This window comes from Xenopus laevis, chromosome 2L (genome assembly GCF_017654675.1).
Source record: "Xenopus laevis strain J_2021 chromosome 2L, Xenopus_laevis_v10.1, whole genome shotgun sequence".
Lineage (NCBI taxonomy): Eukaryota > Metazoa > Chordata > Amphibia > Anura > Pipidae > Xenopus > Xenopus laevis.
Genome location: NC_054373.1, coordinates 101,567,072 through 101,580,082, shown reverse-complemented (window position 1 = coordinate 101,580,082; position 13,011 = coordinate 101,567,072). Strand labels below are relative to the sequence as shown.

The window sequence follows — 13,011 nt, the reverse complement described above, 5'->3', positions numbered from 1 at the left end:
GTCCATGTTTTTTAAACTTCTTAAACTATTTGCCTTTATTTTTGTCTATCCTCATTTTAATAGATTATTAATTTAAAGGGGTGGTTCACCAAGTTAACTTTTTGTATGTTATAGAATGGCTAATTTTAAGTAACTGGTCTTCATTATTTCTTTTGTATAGTTTTTTTAAAATTATTTTCTTTTTCTTGACTTTTTCCAGCTTTCAAATGGGGGTCATTGACCTCATCTAAAAAACAAATGCTCTGTAAAGCTACAAATGTATTGTTATTACTACTTTGTATTACTCATCTTTCTGTTCATCTACTCATATTCCAGTCTCTTATTCAAATAAATGCATGGGTGCTAGGGTAAATTGGAACCTAACAACCAGATTGCTGAAAGTGCACCCTGGAGAAGCTGCTGAATAAAACCATTTATTACAAAAAAAAAAAAAAAAAGCAGAAATAATACAAAAATGAAAAACAATTGCAATCTTTTTACATCATACTAAAAGTTAATTTAAAGGTGCTCAACCCCTTTAAGGATATGCAAAATGTTAAAGCTGTCATGTTATTATTATTACAGTTTATTATTTATAGTTAACATATTCCACAGCACTGTACAATAACTTGGTATATACATTGAATGCACAGATTACATACAAAAATACACAAGGTCATGATAGATCTGCCCAAAATCTAAAATGTACAAAGATGCAGAATATAAAGAATTTAATATTAAATCTGTATTTCAGGAAATCATTACAAACATGATTTCATCAGACTAAAATTTGACATTACACTTTTGCTTACTTAAAGCAATGCTTACTCTATGACATGAGGAAGTCAACTTATTTAATTAAAGAAATGCAAGCTAGTATAAACATAAGTGGGCCTTTGCTTATGAGAGCTCTAAAATGAACAATAAAACACACTGTAAATATGATAGCATATTAAGCACTTTTATGGTAGCATCAGAATGCTAAAAAGTGGACATTATTTGATGAGTAAGATCCATATAAAGGCACATGGGATGACTTGATATGAAGAGAGACATAATGAACAAGGTCAGCAGTAAATAGGAGCAATACAGATGTTAGACACTACATCTTTACAATTATGTCTGCTTGTTAATGCTTCAAACATGGGAGATACATTTATATCAAACACAAGGCTGAGACTGACTTGAGGGCTTTAGGAGGAAGTTGTGGAGATTATTGAAATTATTCTCACTTGAAAAAGTAAAATCTTTTTAGACAAACATAGATACGTGTGTATTTAGAAATGAGCAGAGCAGGGAAGTGCAGAGCTCTATAGAAGTAACTTTAACTTCAAGATATTTAGAGACAATGAGAAGGTTTGAGAACTGAGCTAAAGTAATATCCATGCAGTTAAAAATTTACATTAGTGGACAGAAGATACTATAAAGATGGAGGTTTTGTATCCAGTTTGAGAAAACAAAGGGAGTTAGATATCAATATGTATACAGTACCTATACTGGGTGTATGATGTAACTTTTTTTTGTTTCTAGGGAGATCAAAAAATGTACTGGCTAACAAACAATATTATTTAAAATAGTGTGTGTAACCGGATCCCCTTCTATAACATGCTTAAAAAAATTGATTGCAACCACAGCAAATAAAAAATCAAGACCAGTTGCAGATTGGTTCACAATTCTTGGGTCACAAGGCTGCTTTCTAGACATAATCCGTACGGCACAGATCCATCTGACTAGGCATTTTGCAGTTGCATAGGAGATCTGAAATTTGATCATTTGATATTTATATTTATATATTTGATATATATATATATCCATAGTATAAAATTAAAACAACAAAGAAAATCGCCGCTCATCCCTTTTTATTGGGTGCACATGGGTCAGGCTTGATATACATACTACTACAGAAATTAAACCCCAGCACTCCAACATTTAGCCCCCTGGGAAAACCTATTTTGCACAACTTTAGGGGGAGAAAGACCATACCTGCTTTTCTCTTTATTTAGCATGATCTCTTCCAAAGACATCATTAATCGGGGGTTGGGAGATCAGGCATTGAGTAGAGAGCCACCTCCTAATATAAAATGAAAACAACAAAGAAAAACGCAGCTCATCCCTTTTTATTGGGTGCACATGGGTCAGACTTGATATATATACTACTACAGAAATTAACCCCAGCACTCCAACATATAAAGATAAAAGCAGGTATGGTCTTTCTTCCCCCAAAGATAACACTTTCTTTTTTCAGTTAGGACTGACGCTTAGACACTGCCTTGATGGGGCGCGTCAGTTTATGCATACTTTGTACAAACTTTGTAATAAAAGTGTCTTTTTTTACTAGAGTGCTGGGGTTAATTTCTGTAGTAGACATGAAATACAGCATCTGCAGGTTATGGTTTTATAACCTCCCTCTTTGCTTTAGTTCTGCTACTCTCCCCACCCTTGTCTATTGCCTCCCTCCTTTGTTTTACAATTGTTTTTCCCCATTCTTACCTTTCTGTTTTCCTCCTCTACCTTTTTCCCATCCATCTTTCTCTTGTAGTCTCTCCCTCTCCTCTCTCTCTTTCTGAATCACAATTATCCTTTTTGAGCTCTATGTTCTTTTCTTGTTTTGAATTTTACCTATGATTTCTTTCTATCACAAACTTTTCCATAGTTCCCTTGTCCTCTCTTGTCTCCTGCACTCATCCTTCCACGTTCTCCTCTGCTTGCCATATTTTAGTGTTTTTCTTTTTCTTTCCACTCTTATCTTCTACCCTTTACTTTTCTAGTTATCAGGTCAGTCCCCTTAATTTTCTTCTCTTTTATTTCCCATTATCCCCCTTTTCTATTTCCTCGTTTCTGTTACCCTAACTTCCCTTCTGCATGCTCTATACTTTTTAAAAGACCAACTGAATATTCCCCCAAGAAACAGCTGCACAATCCGATCAGCATGCCTACTAAGATGTGATACTCCCCTGGTGTTTGGTAGTGTGCAGTGCAGCATGCTTCACTTAAAATATTCTGTGCAAAGACTTACTTTCTGGCAGGACACAGACATGCTGCGATTACTCTCGGCAGACCTGGCTCAGCTGCACAGCGCTTGAATGCAGAGATGGTTTAAGGTTTTCATTACAACTTATCCAGGTGTTGTAGGATAAAGGAGGGTACAGGACCGTATAAATGGAAGAGCATGCAGTGACAGTACATACCTGGAGCTTGTGACCAATAAAAAGCAATAGTCCCTTGTCCTGAAAATAATAGGAGGACGTGAGGCCCACTAGCACAGGTCCCCGCCAGGCTATTACCCTGTATTCTAATAATAAGCCAGTCCAACACTTGTGATAACAAGTGCTTAAAATCATAAGTAAATTAACACCTATGTTAGTAAATTAGTCCTAAGCACATTAAAAGACCAGTTACACCAATATATATGTATTTTAATATGTTACTCAGCACTGTAAAAACTTGCTTAAAACTTGCTGAAACATCACTAAAGTTTATAAACAAAGATGATCATGTTTACACAGAAGATAACAGATGTGATGTGCAGAATACAATGGTTTTACATTTTACACAAGAAGATCTTTGGGAGTCAAATTCCATTCATTATTCTACAGGACTATATAAAATGGAATTAAACATTTCTCGTATTGGGCCAGATTCAATTAGATGAGAAAAATGTATCTCACTGTTTATCGCATGAACAACTCTATTAAAGGGGTGGTTCACCTTTATGTTAACTTTTAGTATGTTATAGAATGGCCAATTCAAAGAAATTTTTCGTTTGGGCTTCGTTATTTTATTTTTAGAGTTTTTAAATGATGCTCTCTTTGCTAAATGCAAAAAATATATATATATATATATTTCACAATAAGACCAAACAATGTCATAATCCTTTTTGTTTGTTTCTTCAGGTTTATAAAGGTGAATTTCAACTCCCAGATTTCCTAAAAGAGGTACCTCAGGTAGCGTATGAAGAACCTTATTTGTCTGAATTTAAATATTAAATATGTTTTCAAAAAAAAAGTTGAGACACTGTAAAAATTAGCAAATCATGTAAAATCTATATTAAATTGCAAGTAGTACAAAGACAATATCAATTGAGTTATCATATTTTGAAAAAGCTATGCTCATTTAGAAGTTTATGGCAGCTACATGTTACAAAAAGGCTGGTACAGGGGCAACAAAAGACTGGAAAGGTTTTTGTAATGAGTTTTCTGGGTCTGTCAGAAGTCGACTGGTCGAGACTATTTTTTATAGTCTGTTTCAAATATTCCCATAGCACTTAGGGATTTAGACTTCATATACATAGTACATAGTAAGTTAGATTAAAGAAAAGACACATAAAACCCCATTTGAAGCCTCTCCAATTTTCCTCAGAGGGGGAAAAAATCCTTCATATTATACAAAGAAGTCTATGGAGCTCTTGAGAAGGCTGTGGGCCATAAAATTCCCTTGGATGGCCATCGGCTGTCATATTATTTCTGCTACAGGCAACAAACAAAAGAAATTATGAGGAGCTTGTATAATTATGTTCTGATTCTCTGAAAATAACAAAATGTTCCTACAGTGCCTTCACACTGCTTTACATAATTTATTGCTATGGCTTAATTAAATAAAGTTGCTCAAAGCAAAAAAGAAGTAATAATTAATAAAATTTGTGCTTAGGATAATTTTTTTCAGGAAATTGACTATTAACTGGCAATAAGTAACCGTTCACAAAGCAAGGCACAAGTCTCTAGTGTTGTAATGTTAATATTTCTGCTTTGGTAATGTCTGCTATGCAGTATCAGAGGAAGGGCAGTTAGCCTTTTGGGACTGCAATGTTTCATTCTTGTTTGTTAAAGCTCTAACCCTCGGTTTCTTTTGTACATGTACATTTCAATAATGAATTATACTGAATATGGGCAGAATGTGTTACTAAAATGTACAGTATAATCCAAAGAAAATACTGCAAGTTTGCTTCACTACCGTCTGTATTTATAGCAAATGTATATGTATGGTTTATTCATTCCATGATTCTCTTCTACCTGGCATTCCCGGCTATCAATGTAAAATCTACTACATAATATGTCACACCAAACTTTCTAATTATTCTAAATCTAGGAAACATATTAGGAGATGTGCCACTGGTATAGATTGTGGCTAAAATACCCACACCTTTTAAAAATGTATTTTAATTCCCATTCATTCATTCATTCTTGATGACTAATATATATATATATATATGTATATGTATATATATATATATATATATATATATATATATATATATGTGTGTGTGTGTGACTAATATACCCCTTAGATCAGTGATCCCCAACCAGTAGCTCGTGAGCAACATCTCGCTCTCCAACCCCTTGGATGTTGCTCCCAGTGGCCTCAAAGCAGATGCTTATTTTTGAATTCCAGGCTTTTGGTTGTATAAAAACCAAATGTACTGCCAAACAGAGTCTCCTGTAGGCTACCATTCCATACAGGGGCTACCAAACAGCCAATCACAGCCCTTATTTGACATCCCCATAGACATTTTCATGCTTGTGTTGCTCTCCAACTCTTTTTTACATTTAAATGTGGCTCACGAGTAAAAAAGGTTGGGGACCCCTGCCTTAGATGATTCATTGCTACAAAATGACCTGTATTGAATCTACTGCAAGTAGTATGAAAAAATGTATAAAGGTGGTGTTAAAAGCAATAAACCTTTTTACTTTTTTTACACCATTATACACCATGTAAAAACAACGTGTTTATAAAGCTGGGAGGTAGCGATGAAACTGCAAAACAAATGTGGATAACAAGTTTTTTTCTCTGCCATAGTTACTAAAATGGCAACAATTATGCAAGTTGTTTAGGCAGTTTTACTAATAACACTTTGATTCAGTTTTCTTCTTCTGCTTATTGAGGCAAAATCATCCATACTGCCCACCGTGCTGGGTAAATTAGATATTTATAATGACTGTAAATTTTTGTAATGAAATGTAAAATAGGTATAGTGGACAAAGTGTCACAATACAAAACTAATCAGATATTAATTTGAATTATTGGTACATGGCAGCATAATCAGCCCTGTAGCATCAACTTATATAACAGGCAAACCTCATCTTCTGCTTGGTGATTTGCTTGACTTCCCAGCAGCTGCACAGAGATCACTGAGCATGTGCGTGTCACTGACCCTCCTAACAAAAATCCAAGATAGTGACCCCCTGTGCACAACTTTGAAGGCCTAAATCATTAATGGTATAGAGATTATCAAACTTTAGGCTGGTGCAGTAAGTTAAGTATATAAAATACAACATTTCTACCATATTTGTTTTTTGGGTTCAGTTCTGCTGATAAATATCCTCAATCATATTTACAAAGGTTCTTGTATCTATACTTTATAGTATATACTTGCAACTTGTAGCTAACAACAATATGCCAGCTGTTATGAATTGTGCTCGAAGAAGCTCAGGATGCATTGAAGCCCTGGATTACTACATTGAAGAGGTATCCATGGCTTTCTTTGCTTTTTGCACCTCCTGTCTGACTTCCAGCTAATGAATCTAATGCTGGAGGCATGCTCAGTGGTGCCTATTGAATAACACCCTTTGCACGCAGATTAATTAGTAAAAAAACAGTAGCACATGATTTACCAATACAGACCATCATTAGCAGCACATAGTACTTGGCATCTGCTATTACACTAGAATTATTGATGATAATGCTGAAGTATAGGTAAAAAGGGGATTTTGCTATTGCAAACCTTTTCAAGAGACATATATTGTTTTGTATATTAATTATATGTACTTATATAAATATACTATACTATATTTATAAAAACCCTGTGGTTCTCCTGTTTTAGCCAAAGAAGACAATTGAAGGAAATCCCTAAGGCAAGACTATATGTGCATGGATTTTTAACATAGATTTTTGAAGGAAAAGTATACTCACATTGGTATATCAATACATCAACTACACTTGAACCATAGAAGATTTTACAGGGAATATGTTATGAATCCTCTGTATGCTGGCATTTAATTAAAGCCCTGTGGCCCATATAAAGAGTTTTCTAATAATGAACCATTCGGTACTTCATTCATTTTGGGAATAACTCCTAGAAATAAAGTGTGGCTGTGCATATACTCGGACTTGGTTGCTCAAAGTGCTAGTTTTTGCCATTTCACATTTGAAAGTCTATAATTATTTTCTTTGACCAATCAATGAAAATAATTTCCTGTTGTTGTCATGGTATTTGGCATACAGAGGGAACCAAAATGGGGGCTTAGTCTGAACAAACTTAACAATGCATGGATGAGCCAGTTGCCTTTAAAATGATAGTAAACTTAGTTTATACAAACACCTGCACATACACATTTCCTGTGCAATGTTTATTCATCTCAGTAATTATTTGGCCAGATTCTAAAATAAGCATTTTTCTTTGCTCTAACTGCCCGAGAGCACCTAGCTTTCTCCTGTGTATCATTTGCACTGCATAAAAATTAGCTGCTTATCAGGATATCTCATATCAAAGTAGCTTCAATTTCCATGTCAGTGTATTTTATCTGGCAGCTCAAATTAAGGAGGTCATTTATGAACAAATTTGCCATTGGGCAGTTACCTATGGCAACCAATCAAATAGTTGCATTCATTGTTCTTAACGGAGCTGCCTGTAAAAAGCTAAGCATTTATTGGTTGCTATTGGCTACTGCTCACTGGCAAATTTCTCTAGTGTTGATAAATGAGCCCAAAAATTTTTAACATAACTGGAAGGTACTGTGCTTTGGGCTTTGCAAACATCAAAACTGGCCTGGTCAGCATTAGAAATGCAAGAATTTAAAACCTCCAGCGTTCCAGTGTTATTTAAAAAAATTTAAATAAAAGAAGACATCACAAATGATTCTATAATAATTCTGCTTGTCAGATATTAGGCTACACACCATGAGTATACTTTTCCTTTGCTGCATATCTGGAATGTATTCTTTAACAAGAAACCCTAACCATTTTCACTGCCTTGGGCTTTCTGCATGCTTCTACATAACCACATAACATAACTTTAATCAGAGAAGAGCAAAAAAAGACACACATTCTGTTTTAAATTACTGTGTGTGCATGCTTTAGTCTGGAAGTATTAATGAAATATGAAATTTGTATTTGTTAAAAAAAAAAAGTAGGTTGAACAGTATTTCCATGGTCATATTAAAAGTACTTATTGATGGAAACTGCTGGGAAGTTCTGGTATTTTACTTTCAACAATTCAGGGGTTTCTGAGGATAGAAATGTTGATGATTACATGTTCTATTTTCTTGGAATAAAGCTTGCATATTATATTACCAGTAGGAACGAATTTCGTTGGCCTCTATCTAGTTCTTTGTTCTCCTTGGCAATTGCTGCAATAAATCCCAGAGCTCTTTATAATCTTTGATGTTTCATAATTTGATTTTTCAATAGCAATGTCATGCTTTCTATTCAAAGTCAAATATAAAAATTATTTATTACTACTCTCAGTGACCTTAGAATATAGGCATTAGCCCCTTTTTATCAATTATAGAATAAAGTCACCTCACTGTTTCTAGTATGTTTATTATTTCCTATATTATCCATAAGAGCCTTACAAGCCCTACCACATCAGTATATATATATATAAATATAAAATAAACACCTTTTTTTCACCTTGGATAAGACCTGTGAGTTCATGCCTTATTTGGGACAGTTATCTTATTGTTTGCATTTTGCACCCAGGCACACTTAACCTTTATACGTGCTGTTCTGGCTTCAAGCAAGTTTTGAGTATATATATATATATATATATATATATATATATATATATATATATATATATATATATATATATATATTATATATATATATTATATATCGTGTTGGCCAATGTCATCAGGCAGAAAACAGAGGCTGGTGACAAAATACCCCTGTTGTTGTACCTGTCAACACTAGTAGTGGTTAGGGCATTGATATGGGTAGTGGTGAGAGGCCACAACAGGTATTTTGCCTGCTACTGTATTCCACCTCATGAAAGGAGTGTTTTTTCCGGATGGTAGGTGGACTAAATAGCAGAAGCTGAAGATGCAGCAAGCAGCTCCTAGTGCTTCTCTGCACAGATTTATCTTTACTAGAGCAATAGAACTGAGCAGAGTCAAGAGACTCTTCCTGCATAAGCAACTTAAGATTCTTATGTCCATCTCTCCACCCTTCCACCATAGGATTAGCTCTTATTTATGAACAAAGTTTTATCCTTTAACTTTGCCTGTCAGTGCAAAGCCAATGGGAATGGAGTTACTACTTCTCCTTCGTTCATCAACTCTGTTCACCAATTTCTGACCTACTTTAATAAATTGTTTGGCCAGCAGTAAAGAAGAGGGCAACATTTACAGAAAGACAGTTTTATAATGTGGATTTACCTTAGCTCTGATCTTTGCCAAGCACATCTCCTGTCTCCGTGCTATAAAATAATGTTAAATGTGCCATACTTCTTCTGTACCCCATGTGCAAAGGAAGACTACCATATGTCAAGTGATAGGTTCATGGTTATAACCTTAAAAGGCTTGGGAACTGGCTTAAGCACTAGAGAAACTTTGACTAAATTATTGGTACAGTACAGTATTTTCTATCAACTTAAAGAATAGAAACATAATATGCATGCGTTTTAACTACCACTATTGTTTGCACGTTAATCAATTTCACTGTTGGGTAACTTACTTGACTTCAGCGTTTACAGCACTACAACTCAGCTTTTGTTAACAACCAGTACTAGGGCACCATTCATTTTGTCTCTAACCTATAGCCATATATACAGATTTCTTTACAGTGCGATTTAAATATGTCTCCTCTTTTGCAGACTGCAGCTGTGGAGTAGAGTCGCTGAGTCTTCCACCAAGGTAACACAGCTTTGAACAAATGTTTATTATGCAGAGGCAGTGTTTAAAATCGGTTTAAAGGGATTATCTGTCTATTCTGTTCATTGCTTGTCCTGTAGCAGTAGTAGTTAACACACCTTGATCCTGGACTCTTTCAACAAACTGTGAAGAAATACCCATTAATATGTTTCCAGGCATTTGTCCCTGAGGAAGAGCACCGTTTGTGCGCTAAACGTTGTATTTTTTGTAATAAAAGTTTTTTCTATGTATTAAGTCCCAGTGAGTGCGGTACTCTGTTTCTTTCTTTATTTTATTTGACCAGCACCCGGGCTAAGATAGATAGATAGATAGATAGATAGATAGATAGATAGATAGATAGATAGATAGATAGATAGATAGATAGATACAAAGTACAGCACTCGCAGGTCTTTTAAGTGAAAAAAAGAAATGGTTTATGCAATGTTTTGGCTCCACTAGAACATGAGCCTTCATCGGGAATAACTGACCATTGAAACTAAGGGATTTATTTACTAAAATCTGGATTTATCTCATTATCTTAATAAAAAAAAGCTTCACCAAACGCCCATGCCAGATTTTGCCTCATTTATTAATAAAGTAACTCAAATAAATTGGACCGTTGAAAACCCAGATAAAATCGAGCCAAAACCCGAATCATGGGATTTTTTCGGGGGTTTGCCTGAAAATATCAGATTATCAAGTTAAATCCAGCACAAACCTCAATAACTTCAAATTGTGATAGGTACATCTCCCACTGACTTATACATGACCTCAACAGGTCTGAAATTTCTGATTTTTGGATTCTGGCTTTTTGCAGCACTTGAGGTACAATAAATCTCGAAAAATTCTAGTTTTTTTTCCCACCACGAACACTTTCAGTTTTAAGTGTACATATAAATACCCCAAAATGTAACATCATCACCCCATCCCCCACTATATGTAAGCAATGGGAAACAAAAAACCAAAAGCAAAATCCAATAGTCCAAGGTGCAACGTAAATTCACATAACAGTGAAGTAAAGGAAGTGTGCTACACATAGCAAAATTAGAGAGCTTGCCATGTGCTAAATAAATAAATAAATAAAAGTGTGAAATATTCTTGATAATAGGTTGAATGCAGAGGACCTCTTGTATTTGTCTATATGAATTTTGTGGTCACAGCCTCATTGCACGCCCGCTTAATAGTTTGTAAATTAGTGGTGAGCACAACTTTCCCTTGTTTCCTATATATAGAAGCACATCTGTAAAGTAGACCAGTAATACTGATCACAGAGCTGAAATCAACCTGTCAATAAAGCATACTCCTAATGGAGGAAAGTGTCACTTATTCAGTGTATCGATTGTCACCTCGTGCTGGTAAGAAGGATTGTGGATAGAGCTGTTGCTGGAGAGTAATCCAGAACGCCCAATAAACCAATGAGCACCTAACTCTCTCACCCTAAAGTGTAAAACCCTTCCCCCAATTATATATTTTTTTTTTACCATTGTTTTGTTTCCCATTGCTTATGTGTGGTGGGGGATGGGGTGATTATGACACACACCAGGATAAAGAACACGGAACACTCATGGGACTTAATTTATGTGCAAACTTTAATGGTGCAAGTCCACATTTTGGTACTGCACAGCGGACCTTTATCAAGACAATTTCTTATTTGATCTCATGGGTATGAACAGATGCACAATGGCCTCTCCTCGCAGAAATATGGCTACTTTTAGCGATGAATCAAAATCATTTAAGGGTGATTCAAATTCAACAAACATTTTGTTTTATTTTGTGACAGGAAAAGACCCGTTGCCCCTTGTGTCAGACAGTTTCATTTCCTTGCTGCAAGTGGTGAATGATACACAGTGGAACATCTCTATCTTGCCATGCCTCCACAATTAGTACTGATTTACCTGTATGAGTAAAGGCACTTCTCACCACCCATTCCCTCGCAGTGGTGTAGTATTGTATTTACCAGCTGTGTTTTGTTTCTATGTACATTTTAATAATAACTATATGTTAAAATGTTGTGAAGTTTATGTTTATCTCTTCTCTCCCAGAGGCCTATCGGGTATAGGTTTGCAGTACTTAAGAACTCTCTATTAAATATTGCTGCTTATATAGCACCAAACAAATCCCATGAGGCTGTGAAACAGATGTATATTTAAGACACAATTAAATACACAACAGTGTTCACCAGCAGTGACTATGTAGCTAGATACTGACCTACAGTACTTATACACCTAAATAAGTATTATTCATTCATTTGCCAACCATAACACCTCAAGAGTCAGCTATAAAACAATCCACAAGACAACATCTAAAACTAAAAGCTGTGTGCTGATTTACTTATGAGAGTATACAAACGCACAGTGTAAGATTGTGTTGCATGAAACTATATGAAATCAGAATTCTAGTAGCATACACTTTCCAGTAAAATATGTCCAGTATTTCCTAAAGAACTGAATTCTTATATAAAAGGATAACATAGTTTTTTATTTATTATTAAACAGTTAACAGCAGAGACTATGAATATTCTCAAAGAACTGAAACATGATTGTTTTGGAGAAGCATGAGGCTGGGGGTTATTTTGATTAGGAATAATTGCCCATCAGTCTGGTTGCTTCCAGTTTGCATATAGAGAGAATATAAAGAGACTCATACATCAGACGCTGCTGTGCAGTGCTCTATTGTACCACACAATTTCCATTTTAAGATTTATCGGGTTTTATAAGAAACACTGAGGTAATATAACTGAAATAGTCCTAAGAGGTAGTGAAAGCCACTAATGAACTGATTGTGTAAAAAAAAGGAATACGCAGATTTCTTTAATTATTTAATAAAATTTTCCAAGGAATTGTGGGTATTATAATTTTAAGAAAATCATGTACATTTACAATTTTATTGACTTTTTGTATTTTATTTTTCAAAATAAAAGCTTTAAATGTGATTTGTCCATGTGTACTTATTTGGGTCCTTTTCACTTTTAAATGCTGGTGCCAATGCAAACAAATAAACTGGGAGTCATAGTGGCACATGGGTCATTGTATATACAAGGAAAAGCCAATCTGCTGACTTCCGCTAGCTGAATATGTGTGCACTGACAGGCAAGGGATCAGCCAGCCAATGGACAGACAGAGCACATTTCAGAGCGATGCAATACAATTTGTGCCAAAGAGTCGGGGCACACGGGCAGATTCGGGGA

At 35.1% G+C, this 13,011-nt stretch overlaps 1 protein-coding gene across 4 annotated transcripts in view; it reads left to right on the top strand.

The window, feature by feature from the left end:
- The window catches only part of tpst1.L (tyrosylprotein sulfotransferase 1 L homeolog), a 39,948-nt gene extending 27,192 nt beyond the window's left edge, over window positions 1-12,756 (top strand). For 2 of the 4 annotated variants that reach the window (NM_001092121.1, XM_018245038.2), the window contains exons 4-7: window positions 3,873-3,923; window positions 6,797-6,827; window positions 9,788-9,827; window positions 11,605-12,756. In NM_001092121.1, the coding sequence (NP_001085590.1) occupies window positions 3,873-3,923; window positions 6,797-6,826 (81 nt within the window). In that variant the 3' untranslated portion in view covers window position 6,827; window positions 9,788-9,827; window positions 11,605-12,756. Of the gene's footprint in view, window positions 1-3,872; window positions 3,924-6,796; window positions 6,828-9,787; window positions 10,076-11,604 lie in introns of those variants that run through there. The other 2 variants (XM_018245041.2, XM_041580976.1) reach the window with 2 other exon arrangements.
- Window positions 12,757-13,011: the final 255 nt, after the last annotated feature.